Source organism: Chelonoidis abingdonii, chromosome 9 (assembly GCF_003597395.2).
Source record: "Chelonoidis abingdonii isolate Lonesome George chromosome 9, CheloAbing_2.0, whole genome shotgun sequence".
Classification (NCBI taxonomy): domain Eukaryota; kingdom Metazoa; phylum Chordata; order Testudines; family Testudinidae; genus Chelonoidis; species Chelonoidis abingdonii.
The window spans coordinates 74,737,312-74,755,769 of record NC_133777.1 but is presented as its reverse complement, the minus strand read 5'-3'; the positions used below and the strand labels follow the sequence as shown (position 1 = coordinate 74,755,769).

General features: G+C 42.6%; 1 protein-coding gene across 1 annotated transcript in view; it reads right to left on the bottom strand.

The window, feature by feature from the left end:
* The window catches only part of MCTP2 (multiple C2 and transmembrane domain containing 2), a 167,666-nt gene that overhangs the window by 112,045 nt on the left and 37,163 nt on the right, over positions 1-18,458 (bottom strand). Inside the window, 2 exon segments of the mRNA XM_075069094.1 lie at positions 10,068-10,176; positions 12,433-12,495. Coding sequence (XP_074925195.1) covers positions 10,068-10,176; positions 12,433-12,495 — 172 coding nt within the window.

Here is an 18,458-nt window from a genome sequence, read left to right as displayed (position 1 = left end):
AAGGGTAAAGCTTGTGTGTGCAGGAAACTGAGCTTTTTCTTGGACCAATCCAAGGCTGTGGAATTAACACCCACAGGAACTAAGGAACCATCACAATCCTAACCACCTTCCTTCCACGTCAAGTGGAAACCATACTTCTTCAAACTTGCCTTTTGTAACACATTCAGACCGTACATCATACACACACACATGCTCGCTGCCACGCGCGGTGTGCACACAAATTTACCAAAACAAAACACTACACAATTCTCCCCTGGGGGAAAAGATAAGAGAAAGAACAAACCACATATGACAAGTTACTTATGTTGCTTGATGTGCTACTGGAAGCTGCTCAAGCACTATAGTGATGAGGCTAGTATAAGAAGCTATATGGAAGAGAATCTATCTCAGGGTTTTACACTCTGCTCATTACCACAATGTCTGAGCACCTTCTCTATAGCAGTAACTAAGTTCCTTGTGAAATTAATAGAGTCTTTGGTGCTTCTTTTTGGGGTAAAAGCCCTTTGTGGAGTAGGAATTTTGATTAAACAAATTTTATTAATGTACTTTTTGTTTTTTAAGTTGATTTGTTTCAAAGTTTTTGGGTAGAATCAGTTGTCAATGTTGTGAGCGTCATTTTAACAGTGAACACACAACATGCTGGTATGAGCACAGTTAAAAGCTTGGCTACATAGCAAGTTACTGCACGGCAAGCTGGGGTGTGTAGCCGCACTCTGGGATCTTCGCACCGCTGTAGCTCTGTCCTCATGGAACATTACTGCACCGCAAGCTGTAGATTCACACCCTGACGCACAGTAACTTGCCATGTACTTAAGCCCTAAGTCTTCCTGCCCACACAATCGTTTGCCTTGCTGTAAAGATTATTAACAAAGGTCCCAGGTGGAGCTATTTACAGTGTCAAATCTTGTGATATGGACATCTGTCCATTAGGAACAACCAATCACAAAGTTATAGCAACTCACCTCTCTGAAACTATGACTACTCTGATAAATGCAAAGGGCATCTGGGAGAAAAGAAATATATGTTCCCAAAAGGAATCACTCAGCTTCTGAGGCGCATACACCTACACATGCTTGTGCAGACACCCTGTGATATATTCTAGTGCAGGCTGGTTTCTTTTTAGAAACATCTGTAACTGCAGCATAAAATGTATTGCACTGAGCAGATCTCTCAGAAAGTCTATGGAATGTGAGGGCCTCAAAATCAACTTATGTGACAAGATTTTTCTTTTTTTAAAGCAAACACCATATAACAACTTTTAAATGGCCTTCCCAGAAGGATTCCACAACCGTATTTTCATTTGTTTTGTGTATGCCAGTTTTCCATGGAGTATGTATTAAATATGTGGAGGATGTCAGGTGAAAAACTTTTAAAAGTGGAAGTAATGTTCAGCTGGTGAAAGATGATGAATTCAAGGCCTTGGAGACTGAAGTCCTCTAAGTATACACAAAATAGGCACAATGGAAGCACAAGATTCCCCACTCCACTTGGGTAATGGGACTCTCATCTTTCATTGACGGGACCACCACTAGAGGTGTGAGGGGAATTCAGTCACCAGGTCCATTCAGCACTTGGCCTCTCTGGAGGGACTGCCAAAAAGCCAGCTAATTAGTGTCAATTGTGATAGTATCTAGCGTGGTTTGGACTCTTGCCCACCTGGAACTTGACTGACACCAACTCAATCCACACAGGGCAGCACAGTCACCAGATCTCATTAGAGTAATGCCTCCCTAACCACATCAATATCACACAAGGAAGGGAGGATGGACTCTAATGATGAAAACTCATTCCATAACATCCAGATTGTGTTATTTTACATATTTTTGACAGCACCTTCCATTCAGAGTATTAATCATTTGGGGTACCTAGCAAACCAAATAGGAAGCTATATTTTCGACAGTATAGTGAAACCTCTCTTATGCAGTCACTCCAAGGCCCAGGAAATATCAGTAACTTAACACAGAGGTGGGTTGTTTTTTGTTTTTTTGTTTTTTTAGAGGGATAAAAAAGTTGTATTGAAGAAAATCAAGTCTGACCTCCTGCATAATGCAGGAATTACCTAAGAATGCTTTCAAGTGGTTGTCTAAGATGAAAGATTGATTAATAGAGGTGGTACTCAGCATAGGTTTGAGATTTTACGTTTTTCTTCCCAGAGCTGGGTGGACACTGCTTAACATTTTCTATTAACAGTTCTCGTTTTTAGATGAAACCATTCTAGTCATGTTCTTTCCCCGTGCATGTCCATTTCTCAAAATCATGCAAGTGACTGTGTTTACTGGAATGAGTGTATGTGGGAGGCAAAGTTTCAGAGTTACATGCACAAGCACTTACAGAAACCAAATTTGCAGCTGGCACATCCAGTACTCATAGCAGAGGTGTTGCATGTTCCGGCACTCAGAGAAGACAATCAATACAAGGTGATTTACTTGGCAACTTGTAATTACCCAACAAGGCTCAAATTCCAGCTATTTGCAGACTGTTCACAATTAAGCCTTAAAGAAAAATCACTGGGGTAGAAAGTTGCCTAATAAATCTGAATCATAGATATGAGGAACTAATGATCTGATTGCAGATACCCTGAAAGCAAAGAAAGTCTAAATTTATCAGATACCTTATTTGCTGTGAACTATTCAGTCTAACATTCTAAACTTGCATTCTAAACAATAGTCTTATTTACATGTATGCTGACAAAGTGCTCAATGATATATGAAACATAGCCCCTTCCACTATAGTCTGGCAATCTGTAATCACATTAATAGCTTAGCACTGGATATCCCAACATTGTGAAGATATCACAGTATTTTTTAGTTATGGCCCAGTTTAAATAGAAATGCTTTATGTATTCATTTTTTAAATTTACTTTGTATTGAATGGTGCACCTCAATGGATCTAGTCAAGTGAATCCCAATCAATCCACAAAGTCATGAGATGGGCATGCAAGACTATAGAAATAAACACCTCATGCAGGAGTGAATACTCTCCTGCTCTGCTTGGATTTGAGAAAAAGAGGGGAAGCATGTGACGAAATCAAACAAATAGATCTGAACACACAATATCTATCTCTAAAGAGGTGGAAGAAGACTGATCAAACCACGAAATGACAACAGGAAGTTATTAGGGAAACCACAGAGAGAAAGGAAGAGACCCAAAGCAATGTACACAATGTTAAAACTGTCACAGAAGTGTAGAAAAACCATGACTATGTTCACAGAAGACTGGTGTGGAAGAGAGATAGAAAGATGGATTTTGTTAGAGCATGTGGCCAGAAAAAAAACTAAGCCACACAGTGTACATCATTTCACAGAAATAAGTTACAATGATACACAGGATAATCACACAGAGTTTCAGGGCAAAAAATACCTTACGTCTCAAAGCCAGCTACTGGCCTCACCCTAACCACAAATACAGAAACTGAACCTCAGCAAGACGACTTGAGTTTCTGTTTCTTGTTATAGTAGCATATTTGAATGTTTAATGCTTTACCAACTGTCAGTTGAATCTTCAAATAACAGGAGAGAAAGAGACCACTTCATTACAAAAAAAAGCACATGTGTGACATCACAGTACTGCTAAATGACACAATTGCACGGTTGCCCAAAATGACTCAGAAGGCCAGTAGTATGCACAGGCACAACATATCAGCACTGTGAAGGAGCAGAGCATTTCAGGTCCATTAGAATGGCTCAGTTTAACAACACACAGCACTTCGAAAAAGGACTGTTAAGAGTAAAACAAATCAAAAAGGGATTAACTCACTTCTAATTCCAAGAATATCAGAGCTGGAAGTCTGAGACTTCATATGAAAGGATTAGAAAGACCACCAAAAAAGTAGTCCACTGTAGAAATCTGAGGGTCAGGCAGCAGTTACAAGGCCAGAGAGAAAAGACATTAAGCTTTTCTGAAACCCAGGAAATTGTAACAGAATGATCTTAACACCCTGGAATCCTGAACAGTTTTCAGCAGCACCCACATTACTTGTAAGTTTGTATGTTTCATTAACAAAATGCACTTATGATGATTTCTTACAATTTATCGTACCAAAGTTAAACATTCACAAACATCCATCTACCCCACAATTTAACACATCAACTACTGATGATAAAAACTCCCCAAGACACAAAATTAACCAAACCTTTTGCCACAAAAGCACTTCTACTGGTTAAATAGATAGGACTTGAAACATACCCAGAAAGTCAAAGGGAATCATCAATGCATGAAAGAATAAACCTATGTTTAACAAATGCTTTCAGCAGTAAAAATGTAGTTTGGCTCAATCCAGTACAGAGACTTGTGCAGATGCACACACTCCAACGTGCAGTTCTTTCATTATGAGAACTAAAAACTTATGGATATAAAGCTATCGTAGGGAGGAGAGACTCAACCTGCATGTGTCATAGTAAGGTGAAGTAAATGATTTGGCCTGCCACCAAACTGCCTTGTAGTGAGAGTCTATGTAGTACCCATAGCCTGATAAGATGCGGTAAGGTCAGTACTTGGTCGATAGACTTCTAGGCCTCAACACAGGCCAGGTTACAGATCTGGCAAAAAGCACTCCAAAAAAATTAATCCTTGTGTCTGTGAATAGCAAGGGGGTTTGTGCAGAATCCAGCTCCATTCTTAAATTGGCTAACACTAAACTACCACCTGTCCCCAACAGGAACAGGTGCATATTAATCAATTAAACAACAGATTGGGCTCTTCCTCTCCTCACTGTTAGGAGGGAGTGACACTGAGCAGAACTCCGCAGGCAGAGTAACTGGTGGATCGAAATTTCCCTCCTTCTCCAGGGAATCATCCCTCCTCGCCCCCCCCCCCCCGCAGCTGAGCAAAGAGAGGAAGTACACACACACACCATCCCTGTTTTCTTCCCCCACTGCTTAACCATTTTGTAAAAAGCAGCAGAATACTGCAGAGCTGGGTCAGATTTCAGCTGATTGGAGAAACTGTTCTCCCTGCACCCAAACACAGCAAGTATAGGAAGGGGGCGGAGAAGGCAGGGAAAAAAGGCAAAATTGCCAGGAATGGACGAGTGAGAGAAAAGGTAGGAGAGAAAGCTAAAGGGATAATGAAGAAGTAAAGAAAGTAAGTGAGGAGGAGCAGAGGATTAAGGAGATGGGGAATAAGAATGAAGAGGGGGAGCAAAAGAGAACCCCGAGGGACTGAGGAAGAAACACAAACCAGAGAGAAAAGGAGAAGAGACCCTGAAATCAATGCTAAGAGAAGGGTGAGAAGGAAATGGAGAACAATTAAAAATAGACTGAGGGAGTAGTATACAGTAGAAGGAAAGAGGAGGAGAAAATGAAGGAAACAGATGAAAGATAATGAAGAAAATCAAATTTGCCCCTGATGTAACTGTGGATTTCACAGGTTGTGGATGGCAGTGAAGTTACACTGGAGATGAATTTAGCTAAGTTTCATTAATTAATACTTAATAGATGTTAAGAATATAGTTGGTTAGTTCTGAGGAAGTGCGATGGCTGGTGAGGAGCAGTGAATCTGTTGAATGCATCTGAAGCTCCCAGCACAGCCGTTTCCACTGCCAGCAGGAGGGAACAGGATCAGCCAGTCTGGGAAAAGCCATGTGAAGAAAAATGTCTATACTCAGTAGGCAGTAGTGGCAATTCTGTGATTGTGGGTTGGGCAATGATAGACTTGCACTATCATTTTAATCTCTATTAGAACAGCTAGTTCAGAAGTGTTGACAAATGAGTAGGCGGCATGCTTTCCTCTGACACTTTTGGACAAAAAACACAGCATAGTGTTAGGAAGGCCTGGGATGCTGGAGGTGATGTCCTTCTGAGAAGATGAGGGGAAAAAACAGCAGATTTATCTGGTATCTTGGCTACACACCAACACCAGTAACCTTAAATACCACATGCAGATGTGGTTGCCCCATCTCAAAAAAGATATATTGGAATTGGAAAAAGTTCAGAAACGTGCAACAAAAATGATTAGGGGTATGGAACAGCTTCCGTATGAGGAGCGATTAATAAGACTGGGACTTTTCAGCTTGGAAAAGAAACAACTAAGGGGGAATCTGATTGAGGTCTATAACATCATGATTGGTGTGGAGAAAGTAAATAAGGAAGTGTTATTTACTCCGTCTTATAACACAAGAACTAGGGGTCGCCAAATGAAATTAATAGGCAGCAGTTTTAAAACAAACAAAAAGAAGTATTTTTTTCCACACAACAAACACAGTCAACCTGTGGAACACCTTGCCAGAGAATGTTGTGAAAGCCAAGACTATGACAGAGTTCAAAAAAGAATTAGATAAGTTCATGGAGGATGAGTCCACCAATGGCTATTAGCCAGGATGGGCAGGGATGGTGTCACTAGCCTCCGTTTGCCAGAAACTGAGAATGAGCAACAGGGGATGGATCACTTGATGATTACTTGTTCTGTTCATTCCCTCTGGGGCACGTGGCATTAGCCACTGTCAGAAGACAGGATACTGGGCTCGAAGGACCTCTGGTCTGAGCCAGTATGACCATTTTTATGTCTTTAACTTCATCTGTCCCCTGGAGTATCAACCAATTAACATGTTCTTCTTCATTTCTTGCCCTAACCTTTTTCTGTAGCACTTGTGTACATTGTTAACTGCACCACTTCTGGAGTGGAATGCAATTGGAGGGACTGAGCAGGTTAATCAGTTAATATTTCTGAAGTGCTTGGTGTTCCACTATGAAAGAGATCTAGAGAAGTGCCCAGCACCGTACTGTAATTTCATTCTTCCTGAAATGTATTGCAGCATTTAAAATGACCACAAGAGGGCACCACTAACACAGTTTTTCAGGTTTAGCTATAACATATTCTATCACAGCCCATGACATATTTATCCATTTATAGAGCTTGTGGATGATCAGTCTGTAAATAAAGATCATAGGGTTTTTTTCCCATATAGCTGTATTGTGCATCTTGAATCATTTTTCCCCAATATGAACAAAAATTAACAAGTTAAAGTGGTGATCAGTCAAAGAATACTGTTACCAAAATAGACCTAGGTTGACAAATAACTTTTTATTCAAAATGTATTAGTGTTTGTAAGCTCCAGGCCAATGGGGGCTGCGGGAAGCGGTGCAGGACAAATGATTTGCTGGCTGCAGCTTCCAGCAACCCCCATTGCCCTGGAGCAGCGAACCGCAGCCAGTGGGAGCTGCGATCGGCCGAACCTGCAGACCCAGCAGGTAAAGAAACCGGCCCGGCCCGCCAGGGGCTTTCCCTGAACAAGCAGTGGCCCCAGTTTGAGAACCACTGCCTTAGTGGTACAGTGATACTGGGTATTCTTAACATATGAATGCCTCTGACATAGACTCCACCATGACTGCTATACAGCACAACATTGCTGCAGTTTGCCAGATGATGCTGATCTGTACTTTTTTAGTAAGTTAAGAGCATTTTCAGGCCAACAAACAATGTAAAATCCCAATGAAATGCACCAACTCTGCTTATGAGAGTCCCAGAAGACCTAGAGAACCAAAATACTTATTTGCTTATATCAAATATGCCACCACATGAATAAAGCAGCTAGGGTTGTGGGTTTTAAACCCATCTGATGGCTGTGTTTAACAGCACTGCTTGGTTAGCTAGATAGGTTTCTTGTTCGCAAACTTTTCAGGAGCATCAGTTGGCACTTTGAAAGCTTCACATTTTCAGGAAGTCTCTAAGAAGGAAAACCCCCAGTGATCCATGTGCAGAAACGAACCAGGTAACTCTATCCAGAACTACCTATCTATGCACATGCAAATAAGCTTTTTCACGTGCACAGGGAGGTAACTTAAAATCTTTGCCAGAGCAATCAGAAAAGCCTGGGGAGTAATAAATACATTGAAATCTTTTTGAAGCTCCCCCATCCATTCCAGTGTAACCAAACTGGCTGACGTTTATTACAATGGTTTTTTTTAGACATTGATTTCACATTCAGACTCATCCATTTCCTAAGTGGACATTTTCAGGTGCCCAGTAACTTACACTGTATTCTTTGCCAATAAAAGCAGAATGACCCTGAATATTTACTCTGTCTAATTTAATAGGTTGCCTTCTTTTACCGAGACAGAAGCATGTACGTACCGCATGGGGCAGCACAACCCATCTTCTAGGTAAAAAAGGCCAGTGGGAGCACATCATAAAATACACCATGCCATACACCGGTTCCTTATCAATTACTAGAGCTCCTCCAGGATCTTAGAGTAGGTCATAGCAATTTCAGGGGCTGCCTCTTTGCAATTCCGATGACACAGTGTCCTATCAAGACTTTATGGGCTGACAGAGCCACAGTCAGACTTTCAGTGGCAGGGCACTCTTGGCGTCAGGCCTTTCTCTGTTAAATTCCCCTAATGCTGGAGGGTAGGATGAGCCCAGGACTTTCCACCTTTAACAATTCGTTGCAAAACCTCTCTCTTACCCCAACACTGATAGCCGCAGATTAGAGCAACTAAATTTCTCACGAAGAAAAATCCACAAGTCAAAAAGCATCATAATGGCAAGTCTGAGCATAACTGTGCTTTTAAAGTTGAGGGTTTGTGTAGAGATATTATAGCAATGCCAGAATGGCAGACACCCAAGTTTTGTACTTCTTTGTATGCAGGAGGAATTTTAGTGGATTGCACATCTCCCCAGGCTCGCCTTCTCTAAACAAGTGGAGGATTTGTTATACAACATGACAGCAAACCAACAAAATCCATCTTGCCCTGGATTGTCTTTGTGTTGTCAGGTTACACTGAGCTGAGTTGTGCAATGCCTCACTAAGCCACAGCAAACACAATGTGAGATAGAGTGCCTTCTTTCTTCTTGGGAAACATTCATCTGCCCAAGTTGCTCACTTGTAGCAAGTAGAATCCTTTCCACAGAACCAACCAGCAGCAAGACTTGTTCTGACACACATGGTTTCTAGTGAACCTGGTGACATGCTGCACTGTCAGAAAACCCTTCCACAAAAAGCAATTCTGTTTAAAAAGGTAAAGGATTTAGACTACATAACATCAATTTATTAATGTCTTCAGAATGTTAGGAGTTGGCCAGAGAAAGATAACAGTCCCTGGCAAGGAGCTTGCCCTCTGCCTAGGACAGTAAAATATAGTGTAGAAAAAATAATGTATCTAGTAATCAGAAAGGAGCCCAAGAACACTCCAGGGCCCATTATGAGAAAGTGAATAAATTGGTAAAACAAGTCCATGCTGATGCTGTTACTCATGTATACTTTGTGTCTTATTGCTCAGTTTCAAGAGAGAAAGTGCTTATATGTTTGCAGTGTAAACCTATTCAGAGTTTTCTGCATGGACAGAGTGTTATAATTAACACTAAAGGGTTATATTTCTGGAGAGGCATGTCTAACTTCTTAAAGGAAATGCTCCTGCATACAGTCAATGACTATGTGCTACTCTCTCAAGCCAGCAGAGACTCAAATGCCAAACACCTTCCATAATATTTGAATAATGTCTCACTGATTAACTCATTTCCTCAATGTCTTTCTGACCTTCCTTTCACTAAGCCATAAAGCATACACCCCAGGCCTTATTACATGAAACTACATAATCCCTACCCTCAGAAGTGAACCCTCAAGTTCTGAGATCTTTACTAACTTCCTCCCTATAAAACACACATTTCAGACACTGTCCTTGAAGTCACAAAGCTGTTTGTCTTCCCCTTCACTACCACCCACTGGATTTCAAAACATCCTTTGGTTTCCTTTAAGTAAACTAGAATTGAGCTGGGTCTTTTGCCAGGAGTAGGAGGAAAGCATGTACTTTACAAAGTCACATTGCAAAGTGTGTAATTCTCAAACCTGGGAAAAGCAGCAATATATATCTGCCCATCCCTTCCCTTGTGTACCTAGGGTGATTATATGACAGGAAATTTCGCATTCTGACTGGCAGGCTGGCAGACAGAAGTAGTGCCTGATTCTCTTCTGATTGACACCAGAGTAAGTGAGAAGCCAATTGAGTTAGACTGTGTGAAAAAAAGTGAAGGGAGAATCAGGCCCACAGCTTGTTCTTGAGTTTTGTTTTTTTGTTGTTCTGTTTTAAAAAAGAGAGAGTTATCTGCTGTACGTCAAAAGGCAGACTCACCGCAGCGATCCCGAATGACCAGGTTCCGGCCTTCTTTCAGGTGTATTGTCAGTAGGTAAGCAAAAGAGCTGGGCAAGCTGCTCAAACAGTCATTTCCTTCCTCAAGAGCCTGTGGCAAGGCAAAGAAGTCAGTCATCAGTTTTACCATCTGTACAGCTCAGCTCACACACAAAAACATGCTTTCTGTTTCTGGAGTGACTTGAAATTCACAGGCCTCATTTCCTCTCCCTGTGCAAGGGGGAATCCAGGTTACGCAGGTCTTGGCACATGCACACACACTCACACACACACGCACACATAAAAACTGACTTTCAAAGGCTTTGTTTTAAAATGTGTGTCAGAATTACCTATTTTCTTCATTTAAATCATAGAGCTGGTCAGGAATTTCCAAGAAAACAAAGCTTTGTCGGAAAACACTGATTCGGCTAACCCAAAATTATTTTCCGGAAACATCTTGAGTTTGATGAACTTGTGTCAAATCAGAGGCAGAGTTCCAAAATAAACCTGTCTGGTTTCCCGGAAGCCATCTGAGGAACCTTGAGGCTTCTAGTGTCCACAGCTCCAAAGCAGCCCTGGTCATGCAGACTGCCTCAGCAGCAGAGCAATTATTTCTTGTCAATTTCAGACAGTAGCTGCCTTGGTCTGGGAGCATAATTCATTTTGAAACAACATGTTTCTGAGCTTCCAAACCCAAATTCTTTTGGAATTTCTGGTCTGCAGGAAATTTCAAAATACTGAAAATGCCTATGAACTAGAAATCCTGAATTTCAGCCAGCTTTAGCAGTAGTCATAACAAACACATAATACAAATAATGATAGTCAGAACATCACCACACACATTCACAAGAGATAGAAAAGGGATAATATAAGGGATGGGCCATAACTGAGAATGACAAATAATACTGCAGATATGCATTGTACGCTGGTTATTTCTATTAAGATTTCCAAGCTGGAGTAACATAAAATTTTGTTCTTTTCCTGCTACTTTTCACATTCATCTCCACTCAGATATGTTCATTTCCAATGTATAATATTTCTCTGGACAACTTTCATAAAGATATCTAATATTTTACAGTTCTTCCCTATGTGTTTGTGCAGCATTTTATCACAATGGGGCCCTGATCTTGGTTGGGAACTCCAGCTGTTGCCAATAATATAAACCAGTGTTTCCCAAACTTAGGACGCGGACGCTTGTGTAGGGAAAGCCCCTGGCAGCCCGGGCCAGTTTGTCTACCTGCCCCGTCTGCGGGTCTGGCAGATCACGGCTCCCACTGGCCATGGTTCACTGCTCCAGGCCAATGGGAACTGCTGGAAGTGGCACGATCGGGGACATACTGGCCCCTGCTTCTAGCAGCTCCCATTGGCCGGAGTGGTGAACGCGGCAGTGGGAAGCCGTGATTGGTCAGACCTGCAGATGCGGCAGGTAAACAAACCGGCCCGCTGGCTGGGGGCTTTCCCTACACAAGCGGTGTCCTAAGTTTGGGAAACACTGATATAAACCATCATCATCATCCCGTTTGCATCTTCAGTTAAAACATCTGATTTATATCACTACTATGGAGGAAGACAATGGAGGTCAGGATGTTAATGATAAAAGTCTCAAAGTTGGATCCAAATTTTGCAAATACACATTAACAATGTACGTTAACAATGTCTTTTTAACATGGCCAGCATGTGTCATAACCCAGTCGGATTTAGACCAGCGGTTCTCAAAGCCAGTCCGCTGCTTGTTCAGGGAAAGCCCCTGGCGGGACGGACTGGTTTGTTTACCTGTTGTGTCCGCAGGTTCAGCCGATCGCAGCTCCCAGTGGCTGCGGTTCGCTGCTCCATGCCAACGGGGGCTGTGGGAAGCGGCGCAGGCCAAGGGATGTACTGGCCACCGTTTCTTGGAGCCCCCATTGGCCTGGAGCGGTGAACCACAGCCAGTGGGAGCTGCGATCAGCCGGACCTGCGGACGCGGCAGGTAAACAAACTGGCCTGGCCCACCAGGGACCTTCCCTACACAAGTGGCATCCCAAATTTGGGAAACACTGCCCTAAGCAATACAGTTGGAAGGCTCTTTTGTATCCAACCCTTTCTTTTGAAAGGTATTTGAAAAATGTGGCAGCTTGTATGTGAAATCTCATTTGAAAATGGTGTTGTTTTCTAGAGTACCTTAGTTCTTTTGACATGTGATTGTCTCACACCACCTCCCCTCACCCACACACCAAAAAGACAAACAAAACAAAATATTTTAAGAAAGTTGAAGATTCAGGTGTACAGTATTCCCAGTATCTGTAAGGAGCTGAACCCAAATCAAAATTTAACCCCCATTTTCCCAGACAGTCTGCTCAGGAGTCAAAACATTTCAAATACATAAACTTACAATTTGTTCATCAAAAAGCTGAGAGGACACTGAAGATTCCAGATCTATCCCTTCACATGGATGCTGTTAAAAATAAAATTTAAAAAGATCATCAAATAAGCAAGAGAAATATTGGGATTCTCCTCACCTAACACAACAAATATTCTCAGGTCTTAATACTCCATGCAATATGTATCAAACATATAGATGCCCTTAAAACTAAACAGCTCTCTGCCTTTTCAGGAGTGGGAGGGGGCAGGCAGTAAACCAAAAATCTAAACAATTATGTATGCTTAAATGTAGCATTAAAAACAGGTTGACAAATTAGTGCTTCTGCAAAAGGGTCTGTAAGATAAATCTTCATTGGCATGGAGGCAGGGTTTGGAAAGGTGAGCCAACTTCAAGTGTGAGGTTCATAGTACAGATATCCTTTCCACAAAGCATTCATTTGGGCCCTGAACATGGGAAGAGCTGAATTACCCTAAACTTCCTATTGGTGCCAGTAGGAGATGAAGGCACTCAGACACTTGAAAGATCTTCACTGTGTACCGCTCTCCCATTTTACCACAAACTCTGCTTATAAGGCCTCATCCACACATAAAAGTTGTACCACTTTAGCTATAGTGGTATAGTAAAAGTGCTACAACCCTTCTAATATGAACCCAATTATACAGGTATAAATGTATTTATACCAGCATAGCTTATTTCCAAGTAGGAAGAGGTATAATACAAGACACCTTTACACTGATATAACTGCATCCACATTAGTGGCTGTATCAGAATAACTATAATTGACAGACTTGCATTGGCTCTAGCTGTGTGTGGATCAGCCCTAACACAACCATAACGCAAACATGTTACATGGTATACTGCTATCTTCACTCTCTGGTGGCTGGTCCACACAGAAGAGAAGAGCCTTCTAGCTCTTCCAGAGATTGGAATTATCCCTTTTGCTCAAATGGTAGAAGACTATGCTTTCAGTGATGAATATTCCTGGCTAAAACCCTGCTGATGGGTGGGGCAGGGGCAGGGAGGAAGTGGAAGGGTGGATAGACACTGAGGAATTGTTACACTTCCACAAATTTAGTAAATTACCACTCTGCATTCCAACACTGTGCTAGCGATGCTATACTTGTGGATGATAAGACTTTTTTTGTCACAGTCCCAATTCCAGGTGCTTAAAAAAAGAGCAGGAGCAATAGCATACTAGAGATAAGGGGTAGGGAAATGACACTTCAGGCTGAAATTTCTAATTCACCTTCTCAATCCAAAGGCACAGTTTTTTTAATGGGGAAATCTTTGTAATATCTCATTGTGTATTTTAGTTTGGAGATCTCTAAGCTTGGAGAGAGGAAAAGGAGAAATCAAATTAAAATCTTAGAAATTCAAATAACTCCACCATTTAAATTTTAAAACTTCAAACCTGGCATGTGGTGTACATCAGTGGTTCTCAAACTAGGGCTGCCGCTCATTCAGGGAAAGCCCCTTGTGGGCCGGGACTGTTTGCTTACCTGTCGCGTCCGCAGGTTTGGCTGATCGCAGCTCTCAGTGGCTGCAGTTCGCCACTCCAGGCCACTGGGGGCTGTGGGAAGCAGCAGCCAGTACGTCCTTCCGTCCGCGCCACTTCCCGCAGCTCTCATTGATCTGGAGCAGCGAAGCACAGCCACTGGGAGCTGCGATCAGCTGAACCTGTGGATGCAGTAGGTAAACAAACCGGCTCAGCCTGAAGTTATATGCACTTTCCCTGAACAAGTGGTGGCCCTAGTTTGAGAATCGCTGATGTACATAACTCTTCGTGAGGGAAACATGTTTTACCAAGTTAAAAAAGACTGACTGAGACAAAGTTTGTCAAGGAGATGGGACTGGGGGAAGGAAACACGTTCTGTGCCATTTTCTATAATAATTGAAAAAAATGCTGCCTGGTCCTTCTGTGCATATGGGGAAAGAGGTGGCACAGGCGGGAGGCCAGGGTGCAGCTTCTGCAGCCAAAGCTTGACTCCTCCAAACCCTAGAGTTTGCATCTGCAGGTGTTTAATGGGCAAGTCGACACTGCACAAATCTTACGACTGCGTGTAGAGCACTTACCTGTGCTTGGGGGTATGCGTATATAAATAGCACCCTAGTAGTATGTACCTTACACAGCTCTCTACGTACCCAAGCAGTACCTCCCTCGTCTACACTGCTGTTTTAGAGTGCTATTTGAGCCTGCTTATGGAGCCTTTCCCTGCTGCCTCCTCCCTGCCAGAGACTTTCCCAGCAGCCACATGTAACTACACATTGCAATGTGGACGCAGCCTGCTTTCACTGAGGCAGGTAGCTACATGTACCTTACATGCCACTGCCAGTGGTGTGCAGTGTAGACATACCTTATGTGTACTCCATGCAGGGGCACTGGAATGGGGGGGGTCATGGATCCCTGGCCCCATCACATTTTACCAGCCATAAGGGCGAGTGCTGGGGGGAGTGGGGCCTTGGGGAAAAAGGCAATCAGGGGCAAGGACTTGAGAAGAAGGGCCTCAGGGGAAGGGGCAGAGTAGGGTCAGGGCCTTTGGGAGATAAGGGGCAGTGTAGGGAAGGGGTCATAGTTCAGGTACCGGTGGGGCCCACACACACACTTTTAAGGGGCTTCCACTGTTTCTGACGCCATGCATTGAGCCAAGGATGGGCTATCTGCAGGGCTAAAAGTGGACATCTGGGTAAGGATACCCCTGATAACACTATGGCCACTGGTACAGGTCCCTGCTCAGATTTCTGCTGCTCTTAGGAGGCATAACATGAGAGGACAGCTGTACTGGTTTCACACAGGATGATCACACTGGTCAGAATTTCAGCATAGAATAATGCCAAGAAGCATGATATCCCTCTCCCAAACACACACTGACACACACGGCCCAGAATTCTCTCTCTCACACACACACAGAGCCCAGAAATCAAGTGCTGTTGTCATCATTTATTATCTGCATAGTGATGGAGCATAGAGGCATGATCAGGGCCCTGTTGTGTTAAGCACTGTACAAACATCACAAAAGGGCTAGCTCCTGCCCCGAGCACCTTTCAGTCAGACAGACACTGATACACTGAATAAATGCAAATGTATTTATACTTCAAAACTTAATCACTTCGTTTTTCTTTTTTAATTTTCAAAAAATAAATTGCATTTAAAAAAACTACATTAATGCCACATTACAACTGACATTTTATCCATATAATAGGCAGGAAATGTAAAGTTATGGTTCCCCCAGTAACCATAACTTGGCCACATTGCAAACACATATTAAACTCAGCAAAATTATCATCAGATAATGGAACAGAAGAGGCTCCCTGCACGAAAGGGCTGAGTTACAGTTGCTTGGGGACCTTTAAATTGGCATTTCCTGACTAGCGTGCATAAAATCTCAATTGTGTTGCCTTAAACCACTGGTTCTCAAACTGGGGGCCCGGGTGGGCCGAGACGGTTTGTTTACCTGCCGGGTCCACAGGTTCGGCCGATCGTGGCTCCCATTGGCTGCGGTTCGTCGCTCCAGGCCAATGGGAGCTGCGGGAAGTGGTGGCAGACAAGAGATTTGTTGGCTGCTGCTTCCCGCAGCCCCCATTGTCCTAGAGCGGCGAACTGCGGCCAGTGGGAGCCACAATCGGCCGAACCTGCGGACCTGGCAGGTAAACAAACCAGCCTGGACCGCCAGGGGCTTTCCCTACACAATCAGCGGCTCCAGTTTGAGAACCACTGCCTTAAATAGATTTCTAGCAGTCTGAGGCTTTAAAGGAATTTCCATCAGGTATCATCAGCTGTATTGATAATAGTCTGGCTCTACATCTTTGTTTTAAACTGCATAAATGGAAGATCAAAGAATATTGCAGAAAAGTGAAATGAAAAATATTTCTCTCTTTGATACCTGCATACCATTTATGATAAACCACTTACCCCAAAATTTTAGTTTAATATTTCTTTTTTCCTCATACATTTAGCATCCTATCTTTGGAACAAAGTTATAGTTTTCAGATAATGAAACTAGTTATAATTTGATTTCCGTACATTTCTATTATTCTAGTAAATCTAAATTCACTGAGATTTTTGAATATATGTGCCTAAAAACATGGCATTGACTCCTTGGTGTTATGCAACAACAATGCAGCTAAATTCGTTTTTGCAATTAAATTTGAGCAATATTAAATATTTAATCTTTTTTTCAAAATGGAGATTTTTCTATTATATATAAAGAGGTTAACTGAAATGGGGAAAAATCATGAAAATTTTCATATTTTGTTTACATTTTTGGTCCAGATTTCAGTCGGTCACACTGTTCCACAACAGTGGATATGCAAAGACTGATTCTGATCTGATTAATAGTGAAGCCAGGAGAAACTTCTTTGAAGTTAGTCCAATTACACCAGGGTAAGAGAGACTCAGGTTCACAGTATTAAGAATCCAGGTTTTTTATTTTTTATTTTTTTAAAGATTTAGACTGAAAGTGCAAAATGAGAAGAAATACACAGGGAGCCAAATCTAGATCAGGGAAGACTTTTGTTAAATATCAGGTGCTCAGGGTCACAAGGAATCAAGGGGAATTTTGCCCAAATAAGGTTTGCAAAATTTGACCTCCCAGGCCGACGGGGGTGAAGGGGGCAATTGCCCAGGGGTCTGGGCGATTTAAAAGGGCCCAGGGGGTTCTGGCCATTTTAAATCGCAGGGGTGGGCTGCAGGGCTCCTAGGTGTGCGCAGGGTGGTACTGGCAGCAGCGAAGGCAGCCCAGAGGGCATGTGGAAGCCCTGCCCGTGCTGGAAGAGCATACCCAGCAGCGCAACCGGCAGCAGCTCAAGTCCATTGACTGTTCTGCCCCGGAGCCCGGAATTGCTGTTGGTGGGCTTGTGACCTCCTATACCTGGACTGTAAAATTAGCATCATTCACATAGCTAACATTTCCTGGTTAGTCACCTCGTAAACCAGAACATAAAGTACCATCCAATTCCTGCTCAAAGGTAAGAAGAGATTTTCCCTCTATCATTGTTATTTGTGTTCTGGTAGTATCCAGAGACCCTAGTCAGGACTGAAGTCCTATTGTGCTTGTTGCTGTACAGACATACAGCAAGACAGTCCCTCACCCCAAAAAGCTTACAATCTCCATCTTCTCTAACCTTATCTGGAGGGATGGTTGAGATACAGGAAGGCAATGGGATAGGACCCCGGTCGTTAGTGACCTACTGTAAAGTTGTTACTAGTTATGACTAGGTGGTCTTAGTCCATTTTACGATGGACAAGTATCTATGTCCCAAAAGAAACCTCAACAACTGGCATTAATTGGCACCCTTGTGGGTATCTCAGCAGAGAGGCCAGGAACTAAACGGGTTATTAAACTCAAGCTACTCTTTCATCCTCAGAGGTTGTGCCTCCAAATCAGAGTCGAGGCATACTGGTGTGTGCAGGAAGCTTATATGGCTGCTGCCTATGATGTACCTGTTCTGTGGATAAACCGGACTTCCATCTTTAGGGTTGTCAAACTGCCACTTTTCTCAAGTATATAATGGGGATAACCCCATTTCAGCGGACACCTAATAAATGTGACCACTCATCAAAGCCTATCTTTCTTGCGCTAGGCCAAATTCTGCTGTCATTTAAACTGGTGTAAATCCAGAGTCACTCCACTGCAGTCCCTGAAATTACTATAATTTGCAATGGAGTGAATGACAGCAGGATGGAGCCCAGTATTTTGTTTCATTTACCATTTTAAATAAGCTAGAAAAATAAGATATATAGAGGAAAGAAACACTTCGGTGATCCATTCACTGGTAAATATTGGGTCCCAAAAATGCAAGGATAAAAATATTCATTATATATTATGGAAAACTTAAAAAGGCACTTTAGCCCAGCTGTAGGCTCTACTGACATCTGTTTAAAAGGGTAAGACATAACACAGAGAACCATCACCAGATAATGACAATAGATGGCTAGCCCCCAAGCAAAAGAAAATTCACACTGAAGAATCATCCATTCTCCCCCAAATATCATCTCTCTGGCAACATTTCCATTTTCAAAAGCCACAGAGAAAAGA